We start from the raw sequence: 20,677 nt of genomic DNA on the forward strand, positions 1-20,677 counted from the left end.
GACTTTGAGTGACAGCTGGAGCGGAGAGGAGGAGGAGCTGAGGGGCGGGACTGAGAACTGAGGGGCGGAGCTGAGAGCAGGAGGGACTGAGCAGAGGCCAGGCAGGCAGAGTGATGGCGGCTCTCGGGAACCCCAGCAGCGCCTCGGGCCCCATGCTCATGCTAGCAGCTAAAACTAAGACCAAAAAGAAAAACTTCGTCCAGCAGAAGGTGAAGGTTTTCCGAGCCAGCGACCCGGTGCTTAGCGTCTTTATGTGGGGGGTAAATCATTCGGTAAGTCCTTTCGCTGCTTTTGCACTTCCCGAGCTGCCTCCCTTTTCAGTTAGCTAGCACGGCTATTTATAAACAGCTTCTCCGACGCTATTTTTTTTTTTAACTCCTACCTGTTTTCCGGCACGTCCTGCTTCCTAGGCTGGGATTGGTTAACTCGCCATGCACGCTGTCCAATCAGAGCGTGAGTTCGTGATTCTTGACCAGTCCTGGTTCAGGAGGCGGGATTTGCTCAAATACGGATGGGGAGGGGAGAAAAATAACCGTAACTAATTTCCCCGTAGAATGCGGAAACAGAATTTACATGTGGTATTTATCAGTTACATACAGTATCAGCAGAGTAGAATGGGATTTGTTTACTGGTTATAAGATGAATCCGAGTATAAAGGCGGATATGTGTTAGAGAGTTGTGATATAGGCTTATAACGGTTAATAAAGCAGCTGTAAAAGAGTTCTCTATGATGTACAATAATAATAATAATAATAATAATATCCCCAGGGCTCATGTATAAAGTTGTATCTGTGAGGTGTGAAGGTCATGGTACATTTTGTCCAAATAGCTTTTATCCCAATCCTTTTCAGTGCATGTGAGTGATTTTATAGATCATTCTTTGAAATGTACCTTTCCACAATATGTATGTGGTCATGATTAATGTTTTCCATAAAATGTCCATACTAATACTTTGCATTGCTTGGTTTCTTGCTCTTTTTTTTTTTTTTTGTTCCTCAGATCAACGATCTAAACCAGGTTCCCGTTCCAGTTATGCTTCTCCCTGATGACTTTAAAGCCAACACCAAAATCAAAGTCCAGAACCATCTTTTCAACAAGTAATTTCACCACACGCTCAGGGCCGTAGCCAGGATTTTAAAATCACCGAGGTCCGTGATGCACGTGCCGAAAATTTTTTGACACAGAGATGCCAACTAGTACGGATTGGCCGTATTTTGTACGGAAAAGTTACGTAAATATGATGTTACGGCAAACAGTGTTATTCTGTACGGAATTATTATAAAGTCTTAAAAAATTCCAGTGAGTTGTTTTTAAATGTCCAAGCGACTTTTTCAATCCATGCACGATTCACAGCTATTTATTTTTATGACAACCGCACATGCTGTGCGCGACACGCGCAGATACCGCACATGCTGTGCGCGACACGCGCAGATACCGCACATGCTGTGCGCGACACGCGCAGATACCGCACATGCTGTGCGCGACACGCGCAGATACCGCACATGCTGTGCGCGACACGCGCAGATACCGCACATGCTGTGCGCGACACGCGCAGATACCGCACATGCTGTGCGCGACACGCGCAGATACCGCACATGCTGTGCGCGACACGCGCAGATACCGCACATGCTGTGCGCGACACGCGCAGATACCGCACATGCTGTGCGCGACACGCGCAGATACCGCACATGCTGTGCGCGACACGCGCAGATACCGCACACACACATGCAAACTCCTCACCTTTCGGCGAAATTCGCCGTTTTGGTCCCAAAATAGGTCACTTGTGTGAATCGTGTAGATCCGAAGAGATTTTTTTTGGGGGGGGGGGTAGGCAGGCTACAACGCTATTGTTGCCAAACATTTCACTTACAAGGTTACAGCCAATCAAGATAAACAGTTACTAACACGCTTCTTTTCCATTGGAGTTCTGATCAGCTGGTGCACAACCCACTGCTGGTTGCCAGTCCTCGCTTACGAATATTCCACAGATTCAGACCGCAAAGTCACCTTTTTATAGAGAGATCTGGCAACCTCATCTCGCGACTGAATCTGAATACCAATGGAACAGTTTCCAGCGCGCTCGGGGGTGAATAACCATGGGCGGATCTACCGGGGTGGCATATGCCACTCTAAAAGAAAGCCTTGCCACCCCTGCTGCTACCTCAGTTGGCAGCGACGAATTCAAAGAAAAATTACGGCCAATTTGACATTTACATGCGCGAATTTCCAATGTCCGACTGTGGCGAATGCAGCACGAGATAACGCCAGAGATTGGTTGTTTTGGAAAATTGAGAGGCGCGAAGCGAGGGAGCCAGGAGTCGCGAGGAAAGGAGACACAGGAGGAAAGGGGTAAAAGCTGATTAACTATCTATCAAAAAATGAAATTATAATGAATGAACAGTGCTAGTATAGTTGCGATGCTGATTTTGAGAGGATAAAAATCAGGTTGGAGAAGGTTATTTAGCTAACTATACATGTAAGGCAAAAAAAAAGTGTGTTTCCGGTAACCCGACCGATCGAGAATTTCCGCGTCGAAATTGCCGACCGTAAAGTTTTTATTACAAATTTCCCTCGATATTTTAGTGTAAGCAGCGTTAGTTTGTCATAATTTTTTTGTTTCAACGCATTCAAGTTGTGAAAGAAACGATAAAAAGTAAAATGTTTTGCCATTTCTATCAGCCTTCCTGGCTGTAATGCAAATTGCTTCCTCTTCAGTATACAAGTGCACTTCCATGGCAGGGAAAAACACTACATTTTGCCGCCTATGTAGTCCCCTATTTATACAAATAGGAGTCATTCAGGATTCAGACATGTTTTTGCTCCGTGTTTTTGCTCGACCCAAGTTCTACAGTAGGCTAGGCGAGGCCGTCTGCTTTTAATGGAAGTAGCCTAGCCTAGGACGTTAAACCATATTTTCACGTTATTTCTTGATAAGGTGTTTTCACATTATCACATGAAAATATCATGAAATTACGTGTTATGTTATTACATGATAAATATATTGTAAAAACGTGATAACTCTGTTAACAATATCTTTTCACGTAATTACTTGAGTCTAAGCCATTTTTTTTTTTTTTTTGAGTGTGGCAGCAATACGCTTCCGCAGATCATAACTCGAACTCTTGCGATATTTTTTTTATTCGTTTAAAGATTTAAAACACTTATTTTATTATGATGTGTGGTATAAAGGATTCTGTGCCAAAATACTATTTTGTAAGATGTTTACTTGTGTTAATTTTTTCGAACAAAATAAAACAAATTAAGAAAAAATTTCCTACCTACCGACCTTATTTTAGTATTTCATGTTACCTGAAACACACTTTTTTTTTTTGGCCTAATGTTAGCTAGGTCTGACATTAGTTTTATGTAAAGTCGGCCACAAAAGTTAATATTGATTCACCGTCTGTCAAGGAAAACATTGCTATTGGCTGAAGCTTATGATTCAAATATTGAGGATCTTAAACATGAGTTACATCAGACGAGGAGAGTACTAGACAGAAAAAAGGGGGAACAGGAGAGTCCTACCACTCTCATGAAGTTCACTGTTTTTGGACCCATACCAAGATGATGATGTTGGTTTTTTTTGAGTTGTTCAGGTTGTGTAAAATAGCGGTTGTCTTGCCTGTGAGCAGTGCATCCTGTGAACGAAGTTTTTCATCTCTCAGGCTCATAAAGACTTATTTGCGGTTGACTATGACAGAAAAGAGACTATCAAGTTTGGCTGTACTCAGCATTGAATCAAAGCGCACAAAAGCATTAGATCTTGATAAATTTGTGAAGCGTTTTGCTGAGCAACATGGAAATCGCCGCATTCAGCTGTTGTAGGCATGACAAGTTCATGTTATGCTCACTGGTGAGCCTTTACAAAGCGTGAGGAAAAAAACTATAAAATGTGACACTGGTGTAAATGGCTTAAATCATGCTGAACTTGAAGCAGTGTTGTTATTGTTGTTTTTTAGTGTCTGTTCTTTTGCATATACAGTATAAAACTGTCCAGAAACGGTATAGACCTCATCTGAGAATGTGTGTTCTTCGTGAACAATAAAGGCATGAGATTAAGTTTCTGTATGAGTTTGTAAATGGCAGTCTGTGCCCTTTTGTAGTGTGTACATACTATTTGTCGTCAAACTGTGATTAAATTCAGTATATATACATGTCTGTAATACGTTGCCACCCCTCAAATTCCTGCCCCCCTCTTGCCACCCCATAAATATTTTTCTCGATCCGCCCCTGATTTCACATAGGTGATGTCTTTAAGAAAATTGACAGACAGGGATTGGCCAGGTGTGTCCTCTGGGGTAGGTCTGTTAGATAGCACAGGCAGTAATATATACCTTTTTGTAAATAGCCCACTGTGTTGTACACAGGGGTGAAAATTAACTTCACAAAATATCAAACTTTACCGGCCACTGACAAATAAATGGTACAATTTACCGGCCACTCAACAGTAACTTATTAAGACATGTTTATGGAAAGTTATTTTGTACTGTATTAAATTCAAGATGTCACTGGTTGCAATTTTTTTTGTAACGTAGACTACGAAATGTACTTTTGCGCGCGTGCCGTGTCCCCGTGCATCCTTCTCACCTTTTTCACCCCTGACCAGTTTGCATGCCTGCGCACATGCTGTGCGCGACACGCGCAGATACCGCACATGCTGCTGCTTCTCAATAGTGGAAATGAAACGCTCAGTATCGGGACAAGTGAAACACAGATCTCAGGTGTTCCTCCCACAATATACGGTAATGCACAATGGCCGTGCATTACACCCAGTCAAAAGGGCAATGGATACGCGCACTGCAAACTGTGTAGAACTGACATTAACATCACTCATGGTGGTCGCGATGACTGCAGGCGGCATGTCAACTCCAAAAAGCATATGGAGTATGCTGAAATGGCGAGTCAGGCGGAAAGTAAATCTGGGGGTATCCAGCAGTTTTTTACGAAATCTGTGGATGAAAAGACACGGAACGTGACACATGCTGAAGCAGTGATGGTTGACCTGTGCTTGGAGTTGAACTTGCCAATTAGTGCCATGAAATGTGAGCTAAACTTATTCAGTTTCTTTTTACATGTCTGATTTTTATTCACTGAAATATCAAACACTGGCTGTACTTCTTTAATTCAAAGTCTTTTCAGTGTTGCAAGTGCAAATGTACATGTAGTATGATCAAAACCAGAATTTATGATTAGTGCTGTTGGGATTGTGGCAAAAAATTGATCATTCCACTGTTTTAAATACAATTATAAATGTCATTTTATTCAATGTCTCTTCTGAAGCATTATGCTGAAGTATTTATATATTGGGACATTAAGATAACAATGTCGGACTCTCTTTGGCATGAAATAAGAAACTTTTTTAAAAATTTTTTTATTAGAATCCGTTAACAGGTAGAACATTTTGCCAGGCAATATAATATAATACTTTTGAGGAGTTACATTCAATACCAATGATTGGTAGTCAACCGTAATGTCTGCAAACAGGGAACACTACTGTATTTATAAAAAGGTGAAAAATTGTATACTCTAGAAATTTGTTGAGTGGAAATTCAATTGAGATGGCTGCTCACGTTTTGTTTATTCAATTCACACAAAAGTTCTTTTTAATAATTTAAATGTTAAAATATTGGTATATACACCTCTTTATAATGGAAATGCGCATAAATTAATGTTACTGAAAGTCATTCCAAAATACTGAAAAATGTTTTCAAGAATACTGAAATTCAAAATTTGGGGTAGGCATCTCTGTGACATATTTAAACGAGAGGGGTGAATTACACGTCACACAAGAGATCTGTTCCTGAAATTACTTTTAATAGTGTTTGAACTGAATATCATCAGTTTTGAAAAAAAAAATCATGTATGTGGCAAGAGTAAGAATAAAGCTTGTTTAATGGTTTGATCTGGCCCAAGCAATGAGGACAAAAGATACCCTAACCATTAGGGTATTAGGCAGAAAAAGAAAATTACCAGTCAAAAATAATATTTTATATAATCCTGATGAGCGCCGCAGGTGCGAAGACGAGCACCGCAGGCGCGAAGTCCCTCTAGGGGGGTCTGGGGGCATGCCCCCCCAGAAAATTTTTGAAATTTAGACTTCATTTCCTGCATTCTAGGACATTTTCAGGGTGAAATGGCGTGTAATTTTTGATCAGAAATATTGCATATTTTTACTTTGTATTTTTTTCAGTTTCACTCCTGAATGTATCAGATGTATGTATGGTGTTTGATTTGGTAACAAAAGTGAAAAGAAAATAAACAACAATGAATTGTATATAATCTTTTGATCTAGTTACAGTATTTAATAAAAAAAAAACAACAGTATTCTATTTTACCATACCCCAATGAACCCCCCTTGTTAATCAATGTATCACACATACCTTTTCTGTCTTTTTGTGGAAAAACGAATCAATTTTTGTAATATTCAATTTGGGGCGTTTGTTGGGATTCATCTTGATCCAGAAGAGTGAGTCAGCAAAAAAAAATGCGGTTCTCCCGCCAAGAAAGAGGAAACTAGAGTCTCGTGGGATCATTGAGCAGGATGGTCGCATAGAAGGAGCTCTCCCATAGACCCACCGATTTTACCCTGAAATTCGATATATTATGCGTTTCATCGTTGAGTAGTGACTTATAATGTACTGCTGATCAGTCAAAAGTTGTTATAAGACGGGATTTAATGTACAATGTCGACGAGAACAGCGGCTAAACAAAACCCGGCCATACCAGCGGCTAGTAAGCTAACATCAATGGCTGGAGCTAGCAAGGGGGACGGAGAAAGTGTGCTAGCATCCATGCAGCAGTCACTGGAGAAAGCTATGAAGGAAATGGGAAGAGTTGGGAAACTTTTGACGACACTCCAGACTGAAATATCCGACATAAAAGAAAACAATGTTGTGCTTCGGACGGACATGGACAGTGTTATGCAGCGACTTGAGGAAGCGGAGAGCCGCATTTCCCAACTTGAGGACGAAAACGTTCAGTTACGCCAAGAGGCAAGTACGAGTTCTAAAACCTGCGAGGAGTTACGCTATGCAGTGGAAGATGCAGCAAATCGTGACAGGCGCCAAAATTTAAGGCTCATCGGGCTGAAGGAAAAACTGGAAGGTAACAAGCCGTCAGACTGCGTGAGAACTATCATCTCCGAGGCCCTTGGGATTGAACTGGACAGAGGTCAGCTGCAGCGAGTGCACCGAGTCCCGACTACTATGTCAGAGAACACCGACAATCTCTCACCAAGACCTATCATCATTCGCTTTCTGAGCTACTTGGAGAGGGAGAGAGTGTTGATGGCTGCGAAGAAGAAATATAAAGACAAGGAAGATGTAATATGGAAAGGCTGCAAGTTGTCATTTTTCCCTGACATGACAAAAGAAACGGCAGCAAAGAGGAGAAAGTTTAAGGATGTTAAAAGTCGGCTACACAGACTGGACGTGCGGTTTACACTGGGCTTCCCCGCAGAGATGCGCTTCACCTGGCGAGGAAAAAAAGTGAAGTTCACGGACGACAGAAAGGCGATGGACTTTCTGGACAGTCAGACGGGACAGCAAGATGTGGAGGAGGAGGTGTCCAATGGTCGTGAGTCAACAGATGAATAACTAAATTCCGAAAAGAAGAAAGGATTCGTTACGTTTTGCGCTGTGGCCGTTTGCCATTTTGTTCCTTAAGACTTTTAGACGTGAGTATATGAGTGGACAATTGATTTGAAGTGCCTACTACAACATGGCTTGCTGAATATCAGGATAGTATTGTCCGAAAATGTGATATCAGAATAAAAGTTCTACTGACTAGGTCAGCAACAAGGGAATATTTAACATTTCAACGATATTATTATGGGTTTGGAGGGTAATGGGAGGGGAGGGGATTATTGTTGATCATCTTAGCGTACCTCATGGGCCTGTTTTGTGGGGGGTATCACAGGGGTGGTATTGGGTTTACATTTTATGTTTTTTGTTTTGAAAGGTTTTTGACAGAATGTGTGTTTTGTTTTGATCGGCAGCTTGGCAGCACTCCCCTTATTGTTTATATATTTTACTTTCTATGGCACACAGCTTTCATACATCTCAAGTCAATGGTATTAAGCTTAATTGTTAAAAAGAACACTAATGAATAACTGTGTTAGGATAGTATCCTGGAACGTGAATGGTTTACACAACCCCATTAAAAGAAAAAAATGTTTATCATATCTTAAATCACAACAAGTCCAAATAGCCCTTATTCAGGAGACACATATGGTTGAATCAGAGGCTGCAAAACTGAAAAGAGATTGGGTGGGCCAAATATTCCATAGCTCATATAGTAGTAAAAAACATGGAGTTGCCATTTTGGTACATAAAAATCTTAATTGTGTTATTATTAAGCAGCAAAAGGATGATGAGGGGAGGGTCATATACATACAAGCTAAAATCAATGGAGCACAAGTTACTATATGTAATATTTATGCACCAAATGAAGAAAATCCATCTTTCTTTCATAAAATTAATGATTTAGTGGGTAATGATAGTGGGGGTCCTATAATAATAGGTGGGGATTTCAACCAAGTTTTGGATGGAGCTCTGGATAAAACCACCTTTTCTAATATTATTCCAAAAGATAGAATGGCTATTGGTCTTATGATGGAGGATATGGGTCTGACAGATATATGGAGGCTTGTTAATCCGAAGGATAAAGAATATACATTTTACTCCCATAAACATAAATCACAATCCAGGATAGATTATTTTTTAATTAGCAAAGAATTGGTTAATAATGTCACAGACTGCTCCATAGGGCCGATAGCCTTGACTGATCATGCAGCAGTACATTTAGGAGTATTGATTGGATCAGAGGGTAAGAGAGGGAGTAGGTGGAGATTGAATGTTTCTATGTTTCAGGATCCTGTGTTCTGTAGCCAGCTTGAAGAGGATCTTAGCACTTTTTTCTCGGAAAATATAGGCTCAGTAGATAGAATAGGAACGGTGTGGGAGAGTTCTAAAGCATATATTAGAGGGAGGATCATAGCTCAGTGCAGTGCGAAGAAAAGAGAACAAAGAAACAAACTTAAGGATTTAGAAAATCAACTTAAAGATTTAGAGAAGAAACTGGCGGGGAAACATGATGATGTATTGCTGAAGGAAATCTGTGACCTCAAATTTCAAATAAATGATATATACAATAGAAAGGCAGAATATGCTCTATTCAAACTTAAAACAACATATTATGAGAGTGGGGAAAAAGCCGGCAAGTTGCTGGCTAGACAGTTGCGTCAGAAAGAAGCAAGCTATGCTATACCAGCAATTAAAAACAAGAAAGGGGAATTAATGACTAAAGCAATGGATATTAATAACATTTTTGCGAGTTTCTATAACCAGTTATATACATCAGAGATTAATCCTGAATCGAAGGAATATGATGCCTTTTTCTCTAAGATCAGCCTCCCAAAAATATTAAACAATGACAAGGAGTTACTAGATAGCCCTATTTCAGTGGAGGAAGTTAAAAAGGCAATTAAATCAATGAGTGCTGGAAAGTCACCTGGTTTGGATGGTTTTCCCGCAGAGTACTATAAGAGATTTAGTGACCTTCTTGCACCTATTTTGACAGAGGTTTATGAGGAGTCTTTTTCAGTTGGCAAATTACCAAATACATTCAACGAAGCTTTAATATCCTTAATTGCCAAAAAAGATAAAGATCCTGTTGATCCAGCTAGCTATAGACCGGTTAGTCTCATTAATGTGGACTGTAAAATCTTAACAAAGGTCCTGGCAACCAGATTAGAAAACCTCTTGCCACAGTTAATACATTCTGACCAGGTAGGTTTTATTAAAGGGAGATCATCCTCTGATAATGTAAGACGTGTATTGCATCTGATGCAGCTTAATCATAAAAACAACAATGCAATAGCGGCCATATCATTAGATGCCCAGAAGGCGTTTGATAGGGTAGAGTGGGGCTTTCTACACTACACCCTAAGAAAATTTGGATGTGGGGAAGATTTTATCAAATGGATAAATATTATTTATTCTGATCCAAGAGCTGCAGTAATAACAAATGGAATAATATCATCCTTTTTCCATTTATCAAGGGGTACAAAACAAGGAGATCCCCTCAGTCCGTTGCTCTTTACACTATTTTTGGAACCATTGGCAACAGCAATTAGGGGTGAGAGTGTTATCAAAGGGATCTTGCATGGCGGAGAAGAACATAAAATATTTCTTTATGCAGACGATATTTTGTTACTTTTAGAGGACCCTTTACAGTCGATTCCTAATGTTTTATCTACAATAGAGTCTTTCTCAGCATTATCAGGCTATACAATAAATTGGGAAAAATCTGAGTGCATGCCAATATCTAAAGGATGCAGTCAGAGCATAATGACAACGTTCCAGTTTAAGTGGATCCAAACTGGAATGAAATATTTAGGTATTAAACTGTGCCCTGATCTGGCTAATATAATTGACATGAATATGTCCCCTTTACTTAAGATGATAAAGTTGAATTTGGAAAAGTGGAGGGTAATTAACCTCACGTTATGGGGGAAGATTAATGTAATTAAAATGATAGTCTCCTCACAATTTAACTACATTTCCATGATGATACCAGTACATATTCCAAATGCCACTTTCAAACAGTATAATAAGTTAATTACAGAATTTCTATGGAATGGGAAAAGGCCCAGAATCAAGCTTCAAAAACTATTTGCCTCACGTGATGTTGGTGGGATGGCCCTTCCAAACATGGAATTATATAATATTGCTTTTGAAATGAATAAGCTGGCAAGATATTGGGGTATGGGTGACTCCAAGCCAGGGTGGGCTAAGATTGAAGAGGGGCTTGTGGGCCCATCTAGTGTAATAGAATATTTGTCACAGAAAACTCAGGCAGGAGGGGGTAATTTAATTTTAGATCATTCACGATGGGCGTGGGCAAGAGTGCATAAAATTTTGGGGATTTCACAATATAAACAAAGCTACTCTTCTATATGGAATAATCCATCTATCTGCATAGGTAAAAAGGTATTCTTATGGCCAACTTGGTTGGGGAAGGGTGTACGTATTGTTCAGGATCTATATAGAGATCAGACATTTCTGTCTTTTGAGGATCTCAAACAACAATTCAACTTAAATGATAAAGGGGATTTTTGGAGGTACCTACAATTGAGAAGTTCTGTTGGATCTGTTTTTGGTTTGGAAAGAGAAAAGAAAGAGGATAATGTAGTGCAACAGTTTTTTAATGCTCCACCTATTTTACATGTGCACTCTGCATCTGTTTTCTATAGTAAAATGTCAACAATTCAAATGGGAATGTGTGAAAACTTAAGGATTATGTGGCAGAAAGATCTTGATACAGACATTAATGAGGAGGTGTGGAAAAACATTATTTTAAATGTTGGAAGAGCTACAAGGGATGCTAGAAACAAATTTATTCATTATAAAATTGTGCATAGGTATTATTTTACACCAAGTAAGCTATTTCGAATGGGTTTAATAAAGGACAGTAAGTGTTGGAAGTGCAAGAAAGAGGTGGGTACACTTCTACATGCACTGTGGGATTGCCCCCTAATAATGCCCTTCTGGAAGGCAATATTGAAAAAATTTGAGGACTGGCTTGGTCAACCTTTGCCAGAGTCCGCACAATTCTGCCTGCTAGGAGATAAATCCTTGATGCCAGTGGGTCTACCAAAAGCTGAAGGCAGACTTGTGATGACAGGCTTTCTGGTAGCGGCTAGGATTATTCTACGAAAATGGAAGAGTCCTTATAGACCAGAAATAAAAGAATGGCTTCAACTTATGTCAGAGACAGCTGCTTTTGAAGCCATGATTTCAAGGGTACAGAAGGAACCAAGTAAAGCTAGCCATGTATGGGTGCATTTTGATTATAGTGTTGGAGTGAACTCTTAAAGAACTTGAGGTGTGTTGTATACTTATTGTGAGTATGTAGTATGTGCTTTAATGTGCCTATGAATGGATTATTGGGGAGATATGTCATGTTCTGTGTTGCTGCCGCCGATATGTGTTTTTGTATGTTATGTCTTCTTTCTGTAATTGCTATGTAAAAACAAAATAAAAATTTCAATGACAAAAAAAAGAAAGAGGAAACTACAACGCAGGGTGTTTGGCAATTTTTGACCAATCAGAATTCGCGATTTATGCAGTCCGCATGTTACAAGATTCAGTGCGGGCCAAAATGGCGGAAGCGATGAAATATTCTGATTTTTCATTTCAAGTTTTCAGTATTTTTCGTATTAAACTGTGTTTCTTACGATTTGTAAATGATGGCGGAACCACACACGGACTGGCCATCGGGAGTAGCGGGAGTTTTCCCAGTGGGCCGGTGGTTCAGTGTGGGCCGGCGGAGAAAAAAAAAACAGTTGCGCGCTGGCCTTTAATATGATAAGCAATGTTAACAGTTTCTTTAACAAACTGTTAACATTGCTTATCATATTAAAGGCCAGCGCGCAACTGTAATAAGCAATGTTAACAGTTTGTTAAAGAAACTGTTAACATTGCTTATCATATTAAAGGCCAGCGCGCAACTGTTTTTTTTTTTTTTTTTTCTCCGCCGGCCCACGCTGAACCACCAGCCCACCGGGAAAACTCCCGCTACTCCCGATGGCCAGTCCGTGTGTGGGCGGAACATAACTGGATTTATCCGATGACATGTGGGAGTATTCATGTGCGAAAATTTTCGGCATTATCGTCCGTTTCAGTATCCGTCTGTGTGTATACTTGCCCGTTGAAATCGGCAATCGCCCGTCAAATTTACGGGTGGACGGGTCTCTGCCTAATACCTTACTAACCATGTAGCCTATGGAACTAAGATACATTAACAATCTGGCATCCATTACACTTGCACACAAAAAAAAGAAAAATTCTGGGGAAAAAAAATCAGTATACACCACCATGTTTGAGTAAAGAGTAGGGGTAACTTTTAAACTTGTTGAACAGTTTGCCTTATCAACTGTGTGTGTGAAACTTTCCACTCTATTGCTTTGGCTTATCGAATAATTTATTTTTAAAATCACAAACGAGGTAGGCTACAACTGCGCTGCTTCGAAAATGTAAATTTAACAGCTTCATGAAAGTGCACTGATGGTTACCATGAAAAACTGTGTCTACTGCACTGCGTTCCTCCCCCGAGTCACACACTCATTCGTTTTTGTGTTCTTGGTCTCAAAACAGACACAGAAGACAGAATCAACGTTTAACATAATTAACAATGCAATTTTTACAGAGACGTTTTAATGTTTTTATTTATTTATTTTTTATCTAGTTGAATATTTAGCGTACAAATGTATTTTCAGCTCTTAAAAATGATTGAGATCCGGACCTCGGTGGCCTCATAGCTGGCTACGGCCATGCACACGCTACATCTGTAGCAGGACAATCGGATCAACACCAGTGCAGTTATTGGAAAATGTAAAAAAAAAAAATTAATACCTTATTCATTTTGTTGGTTGACATTAGACAAAGTGCCCATGAAGTAACTTCTTCACCGATTTAATTCCATATGTTGTACCGTGTAAAAGTCTTAGGCACATACAAGGAAATGCTGTAGAGCAAAGATGCCTTCAGTATGAATGAAGTTAAATGTTTCTACAATTATAAAAAAAAAAAACATAAAGAGCGTCTTTTTTTTCAAAATATTTTTATTGGCAGAAATAAGAATGACGATGAAACTGCAGTACAGACTTACCAAATACTTTTCTCATCTTTTTTTTTTTAAAGAACAGACAGACAACTAGATAAAGGAAACATTAACAACAACAGCCACAAAAATAAAATTAATAAAACAAAATCAACAAATTAATCCCAACATTCACACGTCCCGCTCTGGCTGAGGCAGAAATCACAAACAAGCATGAATATTTAACAAACGAGCATCTAATCTGGTAGGACCCACATCTCATTAAAATACGAAATAAAGGATTGCCACTTGGAAAAGAGCTTATGGGTACACCCTATAAAGAGCGTCTTTGACCTGCGTTGCCCTCAAATAATACAACAGCACATAATTTGATTTTTACCTCATGAAATTTCTTCTTATTTTTTTAAAATGAACACATTTCAAAAAAAGTTGACAGTTAAGCATGTACCACTTTTCATGTTGCCATTCCTTCTCACAACACTTAAATGATGTTTAGGGACTGAGGACACCAAGTCATGAAGTGTTTCAGGCGTTTTGTCCCATTCTTCCTGCAAACAGGTCTTGAGGTGTGTAACAGTACGAGGTCGTGGTTGTCCTATGTTTTTTTTTTTTTTTTTTTTTCCAAAATTCTCCACATGTTCTCTATTGGGGACAGAGGGGACAGGCACCCTCTTCTTCCACAGCCATGCCTTTTGTAATGTGTGCAGAATGTGGTTCTGTATTGTCTTGTTAAAAGATGTCGTCATGAAGGCAGTAAATGTTGCTCCAAAATCCCAGTGCATTTTTCTGCATGAATGCTGCCATCACAGAAGTGCAAGTTACCTTTGCTAAGGGTGCTGACACAACGTCATACCATGACACACCCTGGCTTTTGGACTTGTTCCTGGTAACAGTTTGGATGGTTCTTTTAGTCTTTGGTCTGGAGTACACAGCGTGTCTTTCTTCCAAAAAAAAAAAAAGACCTGGAATACTGATTCATCTGACCACAATACGTGTTTCCACTGTATGATGATCCATCCCAGATGCTGCCGAACCTGGAGAAGTCGACAGCACTTCTGGACTAGGGATGTTAACCGATGACCATTTGACCGGTGGTTGACCGAATCAACGTCAACCGGTTAATTTTTTTTTTTTTTTTGGTTGTCGGTTAAAAAAAAAAAAATCAATCGTTTTGAAGCTGCCGATTTTGGAGCGGAGAACCTGGAATTCTGTGTTGTAAACGCTTGGGGCATGCCATGCGGTGTAAGGACGACAGCTGACAAATCAGAAACACCCATTCAGTCATGTCCCGCCCTCCCACCCCAGTTGAAGACAGCTGACAAATCAGAAACGCCCATTCAGTCATGTCCCGCCCCAGTTGAAAACAGCTGCCACTCGGCGAGAGAAAAGTGTAGACACAGGCTTTTTAGCTTACAAATTACTATTTTTTTTTTTTTTTTAATTATTATTAGAAGGGGGCGGCACGGTGGTGTAGTGGTTAGCACTGTCGCCTCACAGCAAGAAGGTCCTGGGTTCGAGCCCCGGGGCCGGCGAGGGCCTTTCTGTGCGGAGTTTGCATGTTCTCCCCGTGTCCGCGTGGGTTTCCTCCGGGTGCTCCGGTTTCCCCCACAGTCCAAAGACATGCAGGTTAGGTTAACTGGTGACTCTAAATTGACCGTAGGTGTGAATGTGAGTGTGAATGGTTGTCTGTGTCTATGTGTCAGCCCTGTGATGACCTGGCGACTTGTCCAGGGTGTACCCCGCCTTTCGCCCGTAGTCAGCTGGGATAGGCTCCAGCTTGCCTGCGACCCTGTAGAAGGATAAAGCGGCTAGAGATAATGTGATGTGTGTGAATGTGTATTATTAGAAGGCACATGGAGTTTAGTCCTGCCTTGGCCAGTGCATTCTGAAAGTATGTTTCGGTCTGTAACCAACAATGCATGTTATTGCAGATCATATCTCTCCACGCAAACTAAAGGCACAGATGCCGACTTTTTCACGGCTGAATCGTGCAGATCCGATTTTTTTTTTTTTTTTTTTTTTTAGGGGGGGGCGTTGGAGTGTCTGAATAATTTCATCAGAGTAAATTCTGTATTAAAATTACTAAATAAGCAAATGCCGTTGAAATTATTCAGACACTCCAACGCCCCCCCCCCCAAAAAAAAAATCGGATCTGCACGATTCAGCCGTGAAAAAGGCGGCATCCGCCAAAAGGCGCGCTGTTTGCATCCCTGTTAAACTCATAGGTTAACCGACTTTAACCGGCTAATGAGGCTCGGTGATCGGTCAAGATTTTTTTTAGTTTTCGCCATCCCTATTCTGGACACGGTTAACATAAGGCTTTCTTTCTGCACAGTAAAGTTTTAACTGGTATTTTTGGATGTAGCTCTGTACTGTAGTGCTTGATAAAGGTTTGCCAGAGTAACCCCGAGCCCATGTGGTTATATCGGCTATAGATGAATGACGGTTCTTGATGCAGTGCTGTTTGAGGGTTCAGAGATCACGGGTGTTCAGCTTAGGCTTGTGCCCTTTCCCTTTATACAGTGCATTTCCTCCAGATTCCTTGGATCTTTTTATGATATACACTGTAGAGGGTCAAATAGCCAAATCCTTTTGTATCTTTCTTTGAGGAACATTGTTTTCAAACATTTCAGTAATTTTTCTCATGCACTTGACCAACTGGAGATCCTCAGCCCAGTTTTGCTCCTCAAAGACTAGGCCTTTCCTGGATACTGATTTTGTACCAAATCATGATTACAGTCACCTGTTGACATCACTTGTTTCAAATCACATCGTTGATTTAATTGTTTACCTCATTACTAGCTCGAAATTTCCCCCATTCCACCTTTTTTGTAATGTATCGCAGGCCTGAAATGCGGGAATGGATGTATGTTAACAAATGAAATTAAATTGATCAGAAAAAGCATGAAATATCTTGGGTTCATTCTGTCTGCAGTAAAATACATGTCAAAGTCAATTTAGAAATCACTGCCTTTTTTTTTTTTTTTTTAATTTGCATTTTCCATACCGTCCCAACTTTTTCTAATTTGGGGTTGTAGTATGAGCTAATGTTTGTAAATCTAAAATGGTTTTGTACCGACTCAATAAAATGATGCTCTCTAACAAAGTTCATACTGAAAAAGGGTGCTTAAGACTTTTGCACAGCACTGTATTTCCTTCTGAAACAGGAAGTGCGTCGGATAACGTTCAAGAAATGCAACAACCCAAATCTGATATTAGCTCAATGAGAGCGCTAAAGATGTTGAACAGTGAACAGGGTTTCCGCGGAGTCTTAAAAAGTCTGAAATTTGATAATCCTAATTTAAGGCCTTAAAAAGTCTAAAATACAAGCATATTTTGCATTGTAGGTCTTAAATGTAATTTTGTGAAGTCTTAAATCCTTATGTCCATTTACCCCATTCGCTTTTTTTTGTTAAATGCGTTGGTGATATTCATAATTGGTCATATAGACTCTGCCTACTTACTATCAGTAGGCTATGCTGCAAACTACAAATGAGACACAGTGGAATCCAGTGTCTAGCCCGGTTGGCATGGTGATGCACAGGGCATGGCACGTGCGCATTTGGACAGTAGAGCCTAAAAGAAGCGAGGGAGATTGTCACGGTTTGTAGAAAAATGGGCAAATGCAAGTTTAACGACTGCTGGCTTGAACGCGATGACTTCGTAGACTGGTTAAAACGTGTACCAAACAATCCGTTTGAGGCGTACTGCACATTGTGCAAAAGAACACTCAAACTCAGCACCCTGCGTGTAAAGGCACTGGAATTGCACGCGAAAGCGGAGAAGCACCAGGCTGCCCATAAAAGTCTGCAACATTCGCATGCCATCACTCAATTTTGTTCACCGTTGTCAGGTCCAAGCACATCTCGAGACGGTGTATCAGCTAACTCCGTGCAAACTGTAACGTTACAACACGCAAACCGTACGGAATCGAATGCCTCATCCTCAAGTGATTTGCGGGATGTCTTTGGCTCCACTGCAACATATGGCCCTTTTCCACTACCCTTTTTCAGCTCACTTCAGCCCGACACGGCTCGCGTTTCGACTACCTCAGAGCAGCACGACTCAGCTCGCTTCAGCCCTGCTTAGCACCCAAAACTTGCACGGTTTTGGAGTAGGGCTGAAGCGAGCCAAACCGAGCCGAGTGGGGCTAGGGGTGTGAGGAGACACTCCCCTGTGCACTGATTGGTGAGGAGGAGTGTCCTCACATGCCCCGCGAGCACACTGGGATCTGTAAACCCGGAAGAAGAAGAATTACGAGAATTTCTGAAGCCTTATGTGCCTCGCCTCATCTATACGCTCTTGCCAGTATCTGTTGGCGTTGTCGGTGACAACAAGCCACAGCACCAAGACCAGCAACACTAACGACTCCATGTCCTCCATGTTTATTGTTTACTATCCGGGTCGTGAGACTACCGCTTAAAAGATCACTGATGTCATTGTTTGCGCCGCCTAACGACATCACGTGACGTCCACCCACTTTCGCTAACTCCACCCAATGTGTCCACCCACTTCCAGCCAGCACGGTTCAGCGCGGTTGTAGTCGAAATGCAACTCCAACAGCCCCGCTCAGCTCGACTCAGCACGGCACGGCTCAGCCCAACTCAGCCCGACTCAGCCGCGTTGGTAGTGGAAAAGCGGCATTAGTTCCTCATTAATGCAAGAGCGCACCCTAGGGATGTAATGAGTTCATTGGTGAATGATGATAAATTTTATTTTGAAAGTAATTCAGGCTCTCCCAATTTTCTTTATTTTTTTTTGCGCGGCATAAGTCTTAAATTTAACCTGTTATGGTCTTAAAAAGGTCTTAAAAAGTCTTAAATTGAACTTGTCCAAGTCTGCAGAAACCCTGAGTGAAGTGCTTTGTTTACTTTTATCGATGGAGATAGTGTGTAAAGACGGAATCGCATTCTCGTACAATCTGATAAAGCGGCATGTATTCCTGCGTTCAAGAGCCCCCAGTTGGTAAAACACCCCTGAAAAGCATCTGGAACTTGTACAGTTTGTATCAACTCAAAATGTACAACTTGTCTTTTCCACTCGACCAAGCAATGGTTAGAAAAGTGAATAGTGTGCAGGGAAACACACAGACAAAACCATGTTAACTGCTATGCCGCTTTTCCACTACAAACGCGGCTGAGCCGTGCCGTGCTGAGTCGAGCTGAGCGGGGCTGTTGGAGTTGCATTTCGACTACAACCGCGCAGAACCGTGCTGGCTGGAAATGGGTGGACACATTGGGTGGAGTTAGCGAAAGTGGGTGGACGTCACGTGATGTCGTTAAGCAGCGCAAACAGTGACATCAGTGATCTTTTAAGCGGTAGTCTCACGACCTGGAGAGTAAACAATAAACATGGAGGACATGGAGTCGTTAGTGTTGCTGGTCTTGGTGCTGTGGCTTGTTGTCACCGACAACGCCAACAGATACTGGCAAGAGCGTATAGATGAGGCGAGGCGCATAAGGCTTCAGAAATTCTCGTAATTCGTAATTCTTCTTCTTCTGGGTTTGCGGTGTTTACAGATCCCAGCGTGCTCGCGGGGCGTGTGTGGGCATGTGAGGACACTCCTCCTCACCAATCAGTGCACAGGGGAGTGTCTGCTCACGCCCCCAGCCTCACTCAGCTCGCTTTGGCTCGCTTCAGCCCCACTCCAAAACGGTGCGAGTTTTAGGGGCTAAGCAGGGCTGAAGCAAGCCGAGTCGTGCTGTTTTTTGGTAGTCGAAACGTGAGCCATGTCGGGCTGAAGTGAGCTGAAAAAGGGTAGTGGAAAAGGGCCACTAGTGAGCTACTACTGTAGAGCAAGACCTGCCTCTGAGGGCGGGGTATTTTGTTCTAGAAAGCATTTAATTGGACAATCAAAGTTGTGACTAGTTATGCACCGTTGCTTTTGCGTCATATAATAATAGCTTCGACTTGTATAGCGCCTTTTTCACACCCAAGGTTGCTTTAGAATTTAAAAAAAAAATCCATCAAAGGAGAGTCAGGATGTAATTCCAGTGGCGTAGCTGCCCACAATCCCACCAGAAGGTGTGCGAAGGTATGTCCCACACCACATATGGAACCTGCTTGAAATTTAAATGGTGGTATTGTTGCTTAGCTTTGCAAGTCTGGGCAAAATTTTTATGCTGCAATCAGTTGTATTTGGAACTTGGAAAAACCTGACCTCCGAAAGAGAAAAGTACAACAGAGCAGTCATTCAAATCAGAATTCCTAGTTCTCCAGCATAAACACACCTGACATCAGAACAATATGGCAGATTTTATAAACGTGAATAGACCATTGTGATGGACACACAAGCCCTTGTTTGAGTATCCATGTTTTTATGAGCAGAAGCACTGGAAGGTGTTTAGATTGGAACTCGGGAAGAGGGACTGGGGTTGCGGATGTAATTATGACACGTTTTCTGAGCAAACTCAGATTTTCTGTTTTAACAAAAAAGAATTCTCATTCGAACAATATTTTCCTGCAAAAATGATCAACACATCCAAGGAATGGTAAAAAATACCCAGAGAGAGAGTGTGTGTGTATGTATGTATGTGTGTGTGTGTGTGTGTGTATGTATGTATGTATGTGTATATATATATATATATGTATATATATATACACACACACAGTGGCATGTAAAAGTTTGGGCACCCTCGCTGAAAATGTCTGTGAATAGTTAAGTGAGCAGAAGATGAACTGATCACCAAAAGGCATAAAGGTAAAGATGACACATTTCAGCATTTTCTGCAAGATTTGTGTATTATTTTTGTTTTGTACAATTGGAGAGTGAAAAAAGAAAAGGAACACCATGCGAAAGTTTGGGCACCCCAATACATTTGAGTTCTCAGGTAACTTTTACCAAGGTTCCAGACCTTAATTAGCTTATTGAGCTGTGGCTTTGTTCAAATTCTTCGTTAGGAAAGGTCAGATGATGCAGATTTCAAAGCTGTATAAATTCTCTGACTCCTCAAACTTGTCCCTAAAATCAACAGCCATGGGCTCCTCTAAGCAACTCCCTCGCATTCTGAATAATAAAATAATTGATGCTCACAAAGCAGGAGAAGGCTACAAG

At 41.0% G+C, this 20,677-nt stretch overlaps 1 protein-coding gene across 1 annotated transcript in view; it reads left to right on the plus strand.

Annotated features, from left to right (window-relative positions):
* Nucleotides 1-20,677, plus strand: part of pip4k2ca (phosphatidylinositol-5-phosphate 4-kinase, type II, gamma a) — a 49,646-nt gene continuing 28,969 nt past the window's right edge. Inside the window, exons 1-2 of the mRNA XM_060937581.1 lie at nucleotides 1-272; nucleotides 1,000-1,097. Of these exons, the coding sequence (XP_060793564.1) occupies nucleotides 114-272; nucleotides 1,000-1,097 (257 nt within the window). The 5' untranslated portion in view covers nucleotides 1-113. The remainder of the gene's footprint in view (nucleotides 273-999; nucleotides 1,098-20,677) is intronic.

The sequence above is a fragment of the Neoarius graeffei genome, chromosome 13 (assembly GCF_027579695.1).
Source record: "Neoarius graeffei isolate fNeoGra1 chromosome 13, fNeoGra1.pri, whole genome shotgun sequence".
Lineage (NCBI taxonomy): Eukaryota > Metazoa > Chordata > Actinopteri > Siluriformes > Ariidae > Neoarius > Neoarius graeffei.